Source organism: Anolis sagrei, chromosome 3 (assembly GCF_037176765.1).
Source record: "Anolis sagrei isolate rAnoSag1 chromosome 3, rAnoSag1.mat, whole genome shotgun sequence".
Classification (NCBI taxonomy): domain Eukaryota; kingdom Metazoa; phylum Chordata; class Lepidosauria; order Squamata; family Dactyloidae; genus Anolis; species Anolis sagrei.
In genome coordinates, this window is record NC_090023.1 from 8044822 (window position 1) to 8061339 (window position 16518).

The 16518-nt window shown below is 42.4% G+C and overlaps 1 protein-coding gene across 3 annotated transcripts in view; it reads left to right on the forward strand.

The window, feature by feature from the left end:
- UVRAG (UV radiation resistance associated) overlaps nucleotides 1–16518 on the forward strand; it is a 145792-nt gene that overhangs the window by 25303 nt on the left and 103971 nt on the right. For all 3 annotated transcript variants that reach the window (XM_060771249.2, XM_060771250.2, XM_067466464.1), the window contains one exon: nucleotides 1888–1973. In XM_060771249.2, the coding sequence (XP_060627232.2) occupies nucleotides 1888–1973 (86 nt within the window). The remainder of the gene's footprint in view (nucleotides 1–1887; nucleotides 1974–16518) is intronic.

The window sequence follows — 16518 nt, forward strand, 5'->3', positions numbered from 1 at the left end:
CAAATTAAGGGAATAGTACAGATAGATGTAGCGAGCCTGTCAATCAGATGTAAGCAAATCTGTTTGGCATCACCTTTACATTACTCGAAAATCAGATCCCTCCTGGATTAAGTTGCTATTACCATTTCTCTCTCCTTTTTTCACTGACTTTGTGTCTCTGTGTCTTTTTTTTTAAAAGTTGTGGGTCAAAAAAGAAAGACATACATATTATTATTTAATTGTTATAGATTCATTTGTAAGTAATTATAAACACAGCTGATAAAATAATTATATGATGGTGGTGGTAATTATCTTAGTTTTTTTTTTTTTTTGGCATCCTCTTTGTCCATCTTTCGCAAAGAACTAAAAACGTGGATGTTCCACTGTGTTTTTGATTAGATGGCCCACCATGAAATTTTGGCCCCCAGCTATGACCTAAAATCTAGCCCTTTCACTTTTCTACTGTTCCCCGCCCAGAGATATAATGTCCCACCCTATATTGCTCTTTATCCCTAATTTTGTCATCTAGTATTTGCCCTTTATCCATTAGCTCTGTCCCCACAATTGATTTGCACCAGCCCACCTGCTACTATTTCAGGCCACTGGTTGTTGCTCGATGGTTGTTCTTATATTGTACTATGTATCTGTTTGTTTTATATTGTTTATGATGCTGTTTATGAATTTTAATGTCTTATATTTTAACTATGTTGATTAGGCTTATCCCCATGTAAGCCACCCCGAATCCCTTCGGGGAGATGGAGGCGGGATACAAAAATGAAATAATAATAATAATAATAATAATAATAATTATTATTATTATTGTAAGTGTGTGTAATTTCTGAGAGATCCTTTGCTTGCATTCCATATGAATGTAGACCTCTGGGTCAGGATCATGCAAAGCTGTAATCAGTGGGTTTTTTTAGTCATTAAGGCCATTTTTTTTTTTGTCATGTCAGGAGCGACCTGAGAAACTGCAAGTCGCTTCTGGTGTGAGAGAATTGGCCATCTGCAAGGATGTTGCCCAGGGGACACCTTGATGATTTTTTGATGTTTTATCATCCTTGTGGGAGGCTTCTCTCATGTCCCCGCATGAGGAACTGGAGCTGATAGAGGGAGCTCATCTGCTTCTCCCCGGATTCGAACCTGCGACCTGTCGGTCTTCAGTCCTACCGGCACAGGAGTTTAACCCACTGCGCCACCGGGGGCTCCATTAAGGCCATTATACCTGCAGAGAGGTGTAGAGCCGCTACGGTTCAGTGGGTTGAACCCTAGTTCCACTTGAACTGCTGACCTGAAGGTTGGCGGTTCAAAACCGCGAGACAGGGTGAGCTCCTGTCTGTCAGCTACAGCTTCCCATGCGGGGACGTGAGAGTAGCTTCCCACAGGATGGTAAAACATCCGGTTGTCCCCTGGGCAACGTCTTTGCAGACAGCCAATTCTCTCACACCAGAAGTGACTTTCTGTTTCTCAAGTTGCTTCTAACATGATAAAAATCCCCTGCAGAGATGCCTAACTCTCCTCAGTTGTGTTTCAGGTACCTATTTCACAACTAGGGAAATTCTTGGCCATTGTATTTAATGACCAGCTAAGTAGATTAGAAAGGAACATTCTTTCCATGCATTCCTGCACAAGGCAGCAGGGAGCTTATTCTTAAATTTGCAGAGTGTTGTACCCACACATACAGACATACCAGAAGTCCTTTAAAGGGCTCAATTTTCACAGAGATCTATTTATTTAGCATTTTGGGATAAGCATAAGGTCTTGGCCAATCTTAAGACAATGGCTTCAGAGAGCTTTGATAATTCTTTTGGGTTATCACACCTTTTAAAGGCTTTTAATAGAAAAATGGAACCTGATTTCAATTTTATTCAAAAAGCATTTACTGTGTGACTTTGCTTATCTTCCAAGGGCCACTCAGGAACACAGAAGAATAATCTTCTCCAGGTGGATCAGAATTGTGTTCGCAACTCCTATGATGTCTTTTCCCTGCTTAGGTAATCCTTTTTTTCTCCCTTCATTCCTGAAATAGAATTTTTTTGGCACAGACACTGTTATAATAAAACAACTCTTGTCTTCTGCAGTGCGTGCATATAGTTGTCCTTTTGTATCCATGGATGCTATATGCATGGACTCAATTATCCATGGCTTGAAAACACTCCAAAGATTTTCAAAATGCAAAGCTTGATACTGCCTTTTTAGATAAGGCACATCATTTTATTATGCCATTGTACGTAATGGGGCTTCTGTGTCCACAGACTTTGGTATCCACAGGGATTGTGGAACTGCGTAAATTCCAGTAGATATTAAGGGTATTACTCCCAAGACATTTTCACATCATGAATGATATTTTGTCTGTAGTACTGTTGTTTAGAAGCTTGGTCCTAAACTTCTACTCCAGTATTTTTGATGTCTGACTTTTAGACTTTTCCTGTGAGCTAGCATAATTTTATTTATTTATTTACTTTGCTTATATACCGCTGTTCTCAGCCCGAGGGCGACTCACAGCGGTTGTAATAATAATAATATTGGTTTGAGTGCTGCACTGCGACTCCGGACTTGAACTCCTCATTTAGTCATGGAAACTCATTGTGTGACCCTGAGCAAGTTGCACACTTCTCAGAATAATACTTAGATGATCCCTCGTAGCCCAAGGATGATGGCCCTCCAAGTATAGTGCCTTGGCAGTTGATATGTAGGTGACTGAAGCCTGATTCTTGATTTGCATGTTCTTCCACATTGATGACATCGGTTTTTAAGTAGAAGGTGGTTCCAGTCAGGGTTGGCTTGATGCGCCTTCCTCTTGGCACGTTTCTTCCCCTATTCATGGCTCTTCAAATTCCACAGCACTGCTGGTTACAGCTGACCTCCAGTTAGAGAGCTCAAAGGCCAGGGCTTCCCAGTTCTCGGTGTCTATGTCACAGTTTTTAAGGTTAGTTTTAAGCCAATCTTTAAATCTCTTTTCCTGTCCACCAGCATTCCGTTTTCCATTCTTGAGTTCGGAGTAGAGTAACTGCTTTGGGAGATGGCGATTGGGCATTTGGACAACATGGCCAGCCCAAGGAGTTGATGGCGTAGGAGCATTGCTTTAATGCCGGTGGTCTTTGCTTCTTCCACCACACTGACATGTCTGCCTGTCTTCCCAAGAGATTTGCAGGATTTTCCGGAGGCAACGCTGATGGAATCGTTCCAGGAGTTGAGTGTGACGTTTGTAGACAGTCCACGTTTCGCAGGCGTATAGCAGGGTTGGGAGGACAATAGCTTTATAAACAAGCACTGTGCTATCCCTATGGAAGTCCCAACACTGTCTGCTTCATCTGGAAAAATGCTGCACTTGCAGAGCTCAGGAGATGTTGTATTTCAGTGTCAATGTTGACTTTTGTGGAGAGGTGGCTGCCAAGGGAGCGGAAATGGTCAACATTTTCTAACGTTACACCATTAAGCTGTATTTCTGGCACTGGAGAGGAATTGGCTGGTGACTGCTGGAAGAGCACTTTGTTTTTCTCGATGGTTAATGAGAGCTGAGCTTCTTGTATGCTTCTGCAAAGGTGCTTAGAGTGGCTTGTAGGTCTTCTACTGAATGTGCACAGTCTACGTTATCATAGCATATTGGAGTTCTGTAACTGATGTTGTTGTGACCTTGGTTTTGGCTTTCAGTTTGCTGAGATTAAATAGCTGGCCATCTGTCCGATAGATGATTTCCATTCCAATGGGAAGCTTCCCCGTCAACAAGATGAAGTATCATAGCAATGAAGATGGAAAATAAGGTTGGGGCAATAACACATCGCTGTTTGACACCTGAATAATTTAGGTGAATCGTAAATGAACTCCTCATTTAGCTATGGAAACTCATTGCTTGACTCTGAGCAAATTGCACAATTCTCAGAATAATAGAAAGGCTTTGGAAACCTTACGTTGATCAGATATTGAGAAGACAGCTCCATGATAGGTTTGCCTTAATGTTGCCATTATGAAAAAACAGATAACAACAATGCATTAAACCTATTAGGGGGCTAAGTTTATTATAGAGGATACTAACTGCTGAAAATCTTTCTATTACTAATGAATGACCATGTCGTATCGCCCTTACTAGTACAGAGAATCAATTACAAATGATCTTGTAACTCTACTGCTAGATGAATGGTAGCTTTATCCCTAGTAGAAGACTGGCTGCATTGTGACTCTTCACATTGAGTTGAACAGCTCTAGCTGACATAGCCAATGGTCAAGAACAGCCAGCCGTACAAGAATGAAAGATTACCTAATGTTGTTCTGAAAATTGCATTACATTTTAATATAGTTAATTTAGTTATAGTTTTAATAGTTAATTTAGGAGCAGAATACTCCATTCATTGTTGTCCATTCCTCTCCCCCCCCCCCAATCTTTTCCAAGTTAAGCAAAAAAATAAATACAAGGGTTGAATGAAAAGTAATGCCTCCACCTTCATAACTCCTCAACAGATGGCAGCACTGGTATGCGGCAGGTACTGGCTTGTTCAGTAGACTCTCCCCTACAGTTCCATTTTGGCGGGAAGCCTTAGTGTTGAACGGTTGTGTTGTTAAAGTGCGAAGTATGGAACCCTGTACAGACGGTCGGTCAATGCAACTTAAGCATCGTGCAGTCATTGAATTTTTGACAGCAGAAGGTGTCACCCCAAAGGAGATTCATCGGAGAATGCAAGCTGTTTATGGTGATTGTGTTGATGTGAATACTGTGTGTCGTTGTGATAGTAAGTTTAAAGATGTTGAGGTGGGAACATCTGACTTGCATGACAGTGTTGGACGTCCTGTGACAGCAACCACCGAGTTTCACAAGCAAAAGGTTGACAGATTGATTCAGGACGATTGTCATATCACTCAGAGAGAAATTTCAAGCATAATCGGCATTTCACAAGAACGTGTGGGTCACATTATTGCTTTGCTTGGCTATCGGAAGATCTGTGCACGATGGGTACCCAGGATGCTGACGCCTGAAATGAAAACGCACAGACTTGGAACTTCAGAGACTGGATTTCACCACCGTACGACATCCTCCATACAGTCCATATTTAGCACCGTCTGACTTCCATCTGTTCCCAATAATGAAAGAAGATCTGTGGGGACATCATTATGCTTCTGATGAAAACGTTGAGAGAACTGTGAGACGCTGGTTGTGGAAACAGTGTCAAATTTTCCCGTGACGGCTTCAGAAAACGTGTTCATCATTGGCAGAAATGTATCCAATTGTCTGGTGATTATGTGGAAAAGTGAATAGTGGGAGTTAAAGAGCACATTCTAAGGATTATTTCTGCATTTAATTTATTAAAATATTCCCATCCAAACCCAAGTAACGAAAGTGGAGGCATTACTTTTCATTCAACCCTTGTGGTAAAGAATAGGTTGATCATCACCAGAGTTAGTGGCTGGAAATTATACCAATTAGTTGTCCTGCCTGTGTAGAAAGATGTCTGAAATGCAAAACAGCAATTTAGATCATTCCTAAAACTTTGCCATGTATGCACGAGATTTCTTAGCAGGTTAGGAACAAGCTTTACAGGATCAAATCACTAGGCTGTTTAACCACCAATTATCTGTCCCTTGGTAACCATAACAGAAACTTACCAAGGTCTTGGTTCTTTCGGAGTCTTGCTTGTTACATTTTGAAATGGACAAGAGGAAGTTAAATACAGGGAAATGTCAACTTCTTCATTTAGATAACAGTGGTAATACCCAAATGTTCAGGTGTGGGATGGAGGAATTTTCACAGCAATACATGTTTAGAGGTTCTTGTGGTTGTCTGAGTACAACATACAACAGTGTGATGCAGCTGCAAGGAAAGGTCTAATGGAGTTTTAACTTGCATTAATGCATTGCAGTTAACAAGTCATGGGATGTCATCATTCCACTCTATTATGCACCCGTCAGTCACACCTCATTTAGGATGTGGCATTCAGTTATGAATGTCTCTTTTTCAAGAGTTTGAAGAAAGAAGTGAAGATGGATAGTGAGGAGAGGTTGAAGGCCCAGGGTCTCTTTGGTTAGGAAAGCAAAGACTAGGGGTGCATCTACACAGATGCTATAAACCAGTTTGAAGCTGGCTTGAGGACACAAAACACATGGATCAAGCAAGAATCAGTGCATTAAAAAATCCCCAGAAAGTCTGGAAAAAGACAGATAAAGCTCCGCAGCTCATCATGGTGTATCCCATGCAGGGCTCGAAACAGTGATGCAGAGTGCTTGTCAGGATATTGCTAGCTCTGAAGCATTTTAAAAACACTGAAATGCACGTGAAGAGAGTGAAAAGAGGGGGGGGGGGGCAAGGGACAGTTCCATCTTGTATCCTTCATATGTCATCAGGTGGGGACCCCTCGCCCCAGCACCAACCACTGCTCTGGGCCAGAGTGGAAAGAGGGGGGGGGGGCAGGGGGCAGTTCCATCTTGTCTCCTGTGCTATGCTAATAATATAATATAATATAATATAATATAATATAATATAATATAATATAATATAATATAATATAGTATAATATAATATAACACTAGCTGTCCCCTGGCAGGCGTTGCTGTGGCCCAGTATGTTGATCTGGAAAATAAAGTAATGAGAAAGTGTTGGTTTCTAATATATGTAATTTCTTTATGCTTGTGGGTAAACAATATTTCTTGCTGTTTCTTTGTCAGTGTTGATGTGGAGAGTGTCAGGTTTGCCCACCCTGGAACATGCAACATATCATTGTCCTTCATTAGGGGTTCCTTTCAAATCTATGATACTATATCTGTGTGTGTGTGAATCATTCCATCCATCCATCCATCTATCTATCTATCTCAATGGCTGGATGGCTCTTAGTCAGGAGGATTTTGATTACGTTTTTTTGCCCTGATGAAGGGAGTTGGACTGGATGGCCTTAAGTATTTTCTGTTGGTCATGGGGGTTCAGTGTGGGAAGTTTGCCCTGATTCTGACGTTCGTGGGGTTCAGAATACTCTTTGATTGTAGGTGAACTGTGAATCCCAGTGAGTACAACTCCCAACTGTCAAGGTCTATTTCCCCCAAACTTCATCTGTGTTCATATGTGGGCGTATTGAGTGCTTGTGCCAAATTTGGTCCAGATCCATCATTGTTTGAGTCCACAGTGCTCTCTGGATGTAGGTGAACTACAACTCTCAAACTCAAGGTCAATGTCCACCAAACACTTCCAGTATTTTCTGTTGGTCATGGGAGTTCTGTGTACCAAGTTTGGTTCAGTTCCATCGTTGATGGAGTTCAGAATGCTCTTTGATTGTAGGTGAACTATAAATCCCAGGAACTACACCTCCCAAATGACAAAATCATAATTTTTTGAGTGATGCTCACTCCTTGTGTTGTACGATGTAATATGTCCAGAAAGTGAACAGTTATTTCCCTAGGAGAGAAAACCACACCATTCCCATGGGAACTCTCAGAAGCCCCACGTGGTGCAATGGAGTAAACCCTTGTGCCGGCAGGACTGCTGACCAACAGGTCAACGGTTCGAATCCGGGGAGAGTGAGTTGAGCTCCCATCTGTCATCTCCAGCTTCCCATGTGGGACATGAGAGAAGCCTCCCACAAGGATGGTAAAACATCAAACATCCGTGCGTTCCCTGGGTGACATCCTTGCAGACGGCCAATTCTCTCACACCAGAAGCGACTTGCAGTTTCTCAAGTCGCTCCTGATACGAAAAAAGGGAATTCTCACTTTCCGCCCTTTTGTTCTGATTTCCTATGGTCTGCTTTAGTTCAGTACTGATCCCAAATGGACATGGATATGCACATTAGCACATCTCAACAGAATGGGCAAGGAATCTGTCTAGCTGAGAATACTGTGGTTCCTGAGTTGGGTTCCAATGTACAGTCAACACAACTTTGATGACAACAGTCATCACAACTTTGAACCGCTTCCTGGCATGTGTGTGGGGGTACCTCCAAACTGGATTATAGTGTCTGTGTAGAGAAACTTAAGAGAGGCTGCAGGAAATGCAAAATCAGCTTGCTTTGGTTGCCCGGCACCTTCTAATTCTGTTTTTTGGAGTAAGGACACTGAAATGTCAGTATTGCAGATCTACCAGGAGGTGACACTGTTGCCTTGCAAGGAAAAGGATAGCAATAGAACTGCACCAACTTCAGCTGTCTTATTTTTGAACTTGATTCTGCTTATGGTTCTGAAAAAATATTTAATAAGTCACATTCTCAAATGCTTGCACTGTGTAATTATACTTAAAAGAAGAGTCTCACTTGTGTACGAAGCCATCTTTACAGAATGCTTGTAATTCTCAGACAGAATAACTGGGGAAGTACGAAAGCTTTAATAATGTAATGGTCCTCATAAATCAAGCAGAGAGACTGTCTAATTCTTATTCAAATGTTTATTTTCCTTATTTTTCCTTTCCATATTTTCCTTATTTTTCAGCACTCAGTATTTGGAGATGTTTCAAGTTTATTTATTTTTTTATTTATTGTATCAGAAGCAAGTTGAGGGTACAGTTAAAATGCATTTAAAAACACAAATAAAGTTTAAAAAACACCTTGACATTATGCTAAACATCCTTTGACCAGAAGCTGGCCACTTGGAGTGCCTCTGGTGTCGGTGTGAGAAGGTCCTCCATTGTGCATGTGGTCAGGGCTCAGGTTGCATTGTCTTAGGTGGTCTGTGGTTTGCTCTTCTACACACTCGCATGTCATGGACTCTACTTTGTGTCCAATTTCTTAAGGTTTCTTAAGGTTAGCTCTTTTGGTACCATAGCAACTTGCAGCATGTTTCAGGTGAAAATGAAGCTCTGCTTAACATTCCATATTCATGGCCATGAGATAGAATTATATCTCCTTCCCTATTTTCTGAAACAATATCATACGAAAGCTGACTGGCACAACCTGGGGATCACAGCCAGACACAGTGAAGACATCTGCCCTTGCGCTATGCTACTCTGCTTCTGAGTATGCATGCCCAGTGTGGAACACATCTCACCACACTAAAACAGTGGATGTGGCTCTTAATGAGACATGCCGCATTATCACGGGGTGTCTGCGCCCTACACCACTGGAGAAATTACACTGCTTAGCCGGTATTGCACCACCTGACATCCGCCGGGAAGTAGCAGCCAATAGTGAAAGGACCAAAGCAGAGACATCTTCAGCCCATCCCTTGTTTGGGTATCAGCCTGCACGTCGACGACTTAAATCAAGAAATAGTTTTCTAAGATCTACAGAGATACTCGCTGGAACATCCCAGCAAGCGAGAGTCCAAAAGTGGCAGGCCCAAACCCAGAATCTCAATCAATGGCTGATACCAAATGAGAGACTCCCCCCTGGGCACACAGAGGACTGGGCGACTTGGAAGGCGCTGAACAGACTGCGCTCTGGCACCAAGAGATGCAGAGCCAACCTTCAGAAATGGGGCTACAAAGTGGAATCCACGACATGTGAGTGCGGAGAAGAGCAAACCACTGACCACCTGCTGCAATGCACCCTGAGCCCTGCCACATGCACGATGGAGGACCTTCTTGCAGCAATACCAGAGGCACTCCAAGTGGTCAGATACTGGTCAAAGGACATTTAATCAACTACTAAGCTTGCACATTCTGTGTTTTGTCTGGTTTTTTTTGTTTGTTTTTGTTAAAAATGTAATAGAAATGTCTGGTTGCTGATGACACGATAAATAAATAAATATTTTCTGAATCTTCTTTTGGAGCCATTATTGCCAGTGTCCATTTTCATATATTCTGGCAACATTCTCTATACATTAATACATAGAGAAACACTTTTTATCTGCGTTGCTCCGTGCCTCTAAAATTTTGGATAGGAAAAGTGTATTTCTCTTACTGTAAAAGAGTTTGAATAATGTAGTGTTGCACATCTTTGACATATTTTGCTTTGGGGCATTTGAAGAAGGGAAATATATTTCTGGGCATTAGAAGCTATAATTATCTAGATCAATATTTCCAGTGGTCACAGAACCTTTCAGAAGGCATTACGTTTCCCCAGAAGCCCAATTTTTGTCCCCAGCTTTTCCCCAGAACTCTAACTCTGTCCCTAAGGTGTTGTGAACACATGACGTTCTTCCTTCTATCATCTAGTTGTGTTGCCTTTTTTGTGTAATGTGGTATGTTTGGAAATAAAGAGAAAATATTTTACATATAACTGCAAAGCCTTATTTTGGTACAGGAAAATATTAAATTCACACCTAAAGCGATCAAAGAAATTGTTTCATTTTTGTACTAGTTTTGAAATTGAGCTTTCTGTCTAACAGTTGAATACATAAATCTAGGGTAGTATCCATCTTATTCCTAAATTACTTTGGTGTAAGCATAATCTGAAAATCCTTATTTGCATCAGCAGGTGGACATGAAGGGGAGCACTGCTCAGATAGCCTTTCTGGCTACTGACAGCTGTATGTCTATCAGTTCTACCCAGTAGTCATTCAGTAGCACAGATCATAGGAATTGCAGGGCTTGACGAATCCAAGGCTGGAGTTAAAATTGCTGGAAGAAACATTATCAATCTTAGATATGCAGATGATACCACTTGGATGGCTGAAAGCGAGTAGAAGCTGAGGAACCTTCTAACCAAAGTGAAAGAAGAAACTGCAAAAGCTGGGTTGCAGTTAAACATAAAAAAACCCAAGATGATGTCAACCGGACTGGGAAACAGAAGGAGAAAACGTGGCGGCAGTGACAGACTTTGCTTTTCTAGGCGCAAAGATTACTGCAGGCACAGACTGCAGCCAGAAAATCACAAATGTTTCCTTCTTGGAAGGGAACAATGGGCAGTCTTGATAAAATAAGGAAGAGTAGAGGCATCACACCAGCCACAAAGGTCCGCATACTTAAAGCAATTGTATTCCCCATAGTAACCTATGGATGTGAGAGCTGGACCATAAGGAAGGCTGAGCGAAGGAAGAGAGTTCTGGCCCTGCTTACCTCTCCGAACGCATCTCCACCTATGAACCGACCAGAACATTAAGATCGTCTGGGGAGGCCCTGCTCTCGATCCCGCTTGCGTCACAGGCGCGCTTGGCGGGGACGAGAGACAGGGCCTTCTCAGTGGTGGCCCCTCGGCTATGGAATGCCCTATCGGCAGACATCAGACAGGCACCTTCGCTGCTGACGTTTCGGAGAATGGTTAAGACCTGGCTTTATGAACAAGCGTTTGGTTAAGCAGTGCAACCAATCATAGGAAGACGGTAAATGGAACATAGGAATGGCACAAGGATTATGAGAACGGATCTGATTTCAACTGAGGCGTTATGTTATGTCTGTTTTGTTGATCTGTCTTGTTGATTGTTAACTGTTGTGGATTGATGCTGTTGATCCTGTTTGTTGCGTTGTTATGTTTTAATTGCACTGACACTTTGATAATTGTACCATGTAAACCGCATTGAGTCGCCTGTTAAGGGCTGAAAAATGTGGTATAGAAATAAAGCAAATAAATAATAAATAAATAAAGAGAGATGCTTTTGAACTGTGGTGTTGGAGGAAAATTCTGAGAGTACCATGGACTGTGAGAAGATTAAACCAGTCCATACTTCTGGAAATAAAGCCCTACTGCTCATTATAGGGAAGGATATTGGAGGCAAAGATCCTTCCTTTGGCTACATCATGAGAAGATAGGAAAGCTTAGAGAAGACAGTGATGCTGGGGAAAATTGAAGGCAAAAGGAAGAGGGGCCGACCAAGGGCAAGATCGCAGGCACAATTGGTGGGGACGAGAGGGCCTTTTCAGTGGTGGCTCCTCGACTCTGGAAGTCACTTCCTAAGGACATCAGGCAGGCCCCAACTCTGACAGTCTTTAGGAAGAGCTTGAAGACTTGGTTCTTCCAGTGTGCCTTCCCAGAATAATGATTCCATAGCACTTTGTCCTCCGAAGCACTTTACATTGTTTTAGGTCTGCTTGTATGTTTTCCACAAATGCTCCTTCACTTTTTCGCCCATGTTCCAGCATTATTCTCAATTTTAATTCTACATTTGGCCTTCCATTAGTTTTAATTGTGTATTGTCTTATTGTTATGCTTCGTTATTTTATTGTCCATGTTTTATTTTAATTACTTGTATTGTTGTTATTATTGCTTGTATTGTTGTTTTTGGGCTCAGCCTCATGTAAGCCGCACCGAGTCCCTTGGGAGATAGTAGTGGGGTACAAATAAAGCTTTATTATTATTATTATTATTATTATTATTATTATTATTATTAAGATGGATGGATGGATGGCATCCTTGAAGTGACTGGATTGACTCTGAAGGAGCTGGGAGTAGTGACGGCCGACAGGGAGCTCTAGGGTGGGTGGTTCAGGAGGTCACAAAGAGTCGGAAGTGACTAAATGAATAAACAACAACAACATGAAGTACTTTGGCCACATCATGAGAAGACAGGAAAGCTTGGAGAAGACAATGATGCTGGGAAAAATGGAAGAAAAATAAGAAGAGGGGCCGACAAAGGGCAAGATGGATGGAGGTTATCCTTGAAGTGGCTGGCTTGACCTTGAAGGAGCTGAGGGTGGCCGTGGCTAACAGGGCTCTCTGGCAAGAGCTGGTCCATGAGGTCATGTAGAGTTGGAAGCGACTGAACGAATAAACAACAACAGCACATATTGCAATTTCGTTTTTAAAGCAGAGGTGGTACATTGAGTTTCAATAAGGTCGTCATACCCTGGCACGGACTTAACATTAAAAAAAAGGCTGGAATCACTAGGTTCTTGTGGGTTTTTCGGGCTATATGGCCATGTTCTAGAGGCATTTCTCCTGATGTTTCGCCTGCATCTATGGCAAGCATCCTCAGAGGTGAGGTCTGTTGGAACTGTTCCAACAGACCTCACCTCTGAGGATGCTTGCCATAGATGCAGGCGAAATGTCAGGAGAAATGCCTCTAGAACATGGCCATATAGCCCGAAAAAACCCACAAGAACCTATTAAAAAAAGATTTTAAGGATTTTTCATGGAACTCCTACAGTGCTTTTGTGGAACCCTGGGGTTCCTCTGAACACCGTTTTTGGAACCGCTGCTCTAGATATTAAAGTCTTTGCCTGTTACTGGCGGTACTGTTTTTCCCATTAGCCTTGACATTTCTTGGAATGGACAACATAGCATACTGAAGCAATGATGTCTTTTGCTAGCAAAATTGGTGTGCTCAAATAGGAAGGAGGGTGAACATAGGGAATGCCTAGTTGCCAATGGCATTGTAGAAAAATGCTGGCAGGTAGAAATCACCCCTGCCTTCCTCCAAGCCAACTCTTGATCAGGTTGAGCTGCACATCTGCTGGTTCCCCTCTTTGCTGCTCCAGGAAGTTCACAGCAGATAGAAATGCCCAGGTGCAGGCCCTTGGGGAGTTGTATACTGGAAATGGGGCTGAAGGCAAGCAAGAGCTTAAAGGGAAGTGTGGAAAATGAGCTTTGACATTAGGTTTCGGAATGTGCATTTCCTGAGATCGGTTTTGCTCTCTGCCCTCCCCTCTCCCTTATAATCTTTTAACGCATGTGTGGGGAATGCCTCTATCCAATTTGTGGCCTCTACTCAAGAGTTTAAATAAATGCAAACTTTTTTTTAAACAAGGGGGAATCTGCTCCTCTTGTTCATTGACCACTGAACTTGCCAAGAATCCTAAATTGTACGCGCTGGGTCTCGAGAGAAGTAACCTTGCCTGCGTTATAGGGACCAGCTTGGTAATGTGCCCGAAGAGAGCAGACTCGGAGCTGTTTCCTTCATTCACCCTCTTTCTCACTAATAACTCCTGACAGTGCAGCTTTCTATGGAGTTTGGAGGGGTGACCAGGCCCTGGACATTTTGCTTGGGATTAGATCAGGAATTTTAACAGCTGGCAAGTGAGTGTTGAATTCTAGCCGGCGGCTATCGAAAAATCTATGTTGAAAATACCATGGGCTTATGAGGGGAGGGAAAATTGAAAACTGCAGGAAGATGGCTTAATTTTCCATAGAGCTTTAATGAGAACAATATTTACAGGTAATACCTACAACATTGAACTCTGACATTTTGGAAAAATAAGCCCCTCTTTTAACCTATTCAATTGTTGAACATGCCTTTTTAATTTCTTCTTCTGCAAGTATCATCTTGAATGCCGTAGAACTTGTCGTGTAGTATTTGCTTAAGTGAGCCTTTAGCTGAAAAATTCCTTGCATTGTAACTGAGCTGATCTCCACTTGAAAGTTGTAGATCGGTTGCAGCGGTTATCTAGGTTCCGTAAAATTTATCTACATACGTAATTTTCTTTTAAGAGCATTTTTGCACATGATAAAAAATGCAATCGCAAGAAATAGTCGCAATCCTGTCTTCAGCCTCTTTCTCGCAGCTCCATCTGGATCCCAAAGTGTAACTTGCCTATGCCTTGATGCTATTTCATAGTGACTGTTTTAACTACACCATACCAAGTCTGCAAACTTCGTGTTTTGTTTGTTTTTAATGCAATACAACTGTTTTGGTTCGCTCCTGACACGATAAATAAATACCTGTGATATTTTGTTTCTGACTTGACTCGGGCACCATATTTGAGTAGAGCCAGAGGTGTTTAAACTTTTTAGCACCAGAGACATAGATGTTCTGGTTATATAGGTCCTCCATGTCAGTCATATGTCCGACCAGGTTATTGGATGGTAACCTGTGCTTGACGGGGTCGCACTCCCCCAGAATACATAGGTCCGCAGCTTGGGGGTCCTCCTAGATTTAGCACTGAAACTTGATGGGCAGGTGTCGGCGGTGGCTGGGAGGGCTTTCGTACAATTTATTTATTTATTTATTTATTTATTTATTTATTTATTTATAACGTTTACATTCTGTCCTTCTCATCCCGAAGGGGACTCAGGGCGGAGCACAGCATATACACGGCAAAATTCTATGACGGGACACAAATTCACATACAATACATAAACATTAAAAAAAATTCAAAATATTAAAATACACCATTTAAAACTGTCCCAGTCATCCGCATCAAATCTAATTGGCCTGGTCATCTTTCCTATTGCCGCTTTATTGCCCTGTCCTGAAAGCTTGGTCCCACAGCCAAGTTTTTACCATCCTTCTAAAGGACAGGAGGGAGGGGGCTGACCTGATCTCACCAGGAAGGGAGTTCCATAGCCAGGGCACAATCACCGAGAAGGCCCTCTCTCTCGTCCCCACCAATCGTGCCTGTAACAATGGCGGGATGCCTGGAGGATCTTAATTTCCGCGATGGTTCATAGGGAGAGATGCGTTCGGACAGGTAATTTGGGCCAGGGCTGTTTAGGGCTTTATAGGGCAAAGCCAGCACTTTGAATTGTGCCCAGTAGCAAACTGGCAGCCAGTGGAGCTGGCATAACAATTAAAACTCGTGAGCCAGCTGCGACCTTACCTCATGAAGTCTGACTTGACCATGGTGCTCTACGCCTTAGTTACCTCTAGAGTGGGCTATTGCAATGCACTCTACGTGGGGCTTCCCTTGAAGACGGCCCAGAAACTTCAATTGGTCCAACATTTGGCAGCCAGATTATTAACTGGGGTGAATTACAGGGAGCGGTCAACCCCCCTGTTTAAAAAGCTCCACTGGCTGCCATTCATCTTCTGGTCCCAATTCAAGGTGCAGGTCATTACCTATAAAGCCCTGAACCCGCCTACCTTCGTGACCGCATCTCCTACCACCAACCTGCACGATCCCTCTGATCCTCTGGGGAGGCCCTTCTTTCGCCTCTTCCTCTATCACAGGCAAACATCCGGGCGTCCCCTGAGCAATGTCCTTGCAGATGGCCAATCCTCTTACACCAGAAGCGACTTGCCGTTTCTTGAGTCGCTCCTGACATGAAAAAAAAGTATGACATCTTTTCAGATAGTTAAACGTGGTTATCATGTCCCCTCTCAATCTGGAGGAGTGCCTAATGTTGACTATTTTGGTTGCCCTTCTCTAGATATGTTCTAATATATTTCTTGAATTATGGACATTTTGGGGGGTGGGGGGGGGGGGGTTCCCCCTGGATCTTGGAAATGGTTTGTTCCACATTGAGACAGGTTTATGCTTCTTGTAACTGAAAACCTATGCCTCTTCAGTATCTATCATTAAGGTCTATATTCCTTCTAAAATCTGGGTAATGATAGAAAATAAATGTGTTGATGGTACTGTGGTTCATTCTGTCATGTTTTTCAGCAGCTTGTTGTTTTTAATTGCTGTTGATTTATGGCAGTCTGTGAATGAGATACCTTTTGGCTATGTGTGCTTTGTGTCAATCCACCTGCAGTGAGATCTTCCACTTTTCCTACTGCCTTCCGCTTTCCCATGCTTTCTCTTTCCTAATGAATCCTCGTTTCTCACTATATCTGCAGAGTTCAGTAGCTTCAGTTTAACTTCTACTGAGAATTCAGGACTGATTTGATCTGAGGCACAATTATTTGCTTTTTGGGCTATCCATAGGATTCATAGAACCAAGCTGATGGGGTTCAAGGGGATTTAAAGCCATAAGTAGCCTTGAACCAGATGCTTTAATAACTGGGACCAGATTATTGACTTCCATATAACATGCCTGACTAATTAAGATCATGTTAGGAAGTTTGGCTCTTAAAAATGTAAAGTCAGTTGTGCAA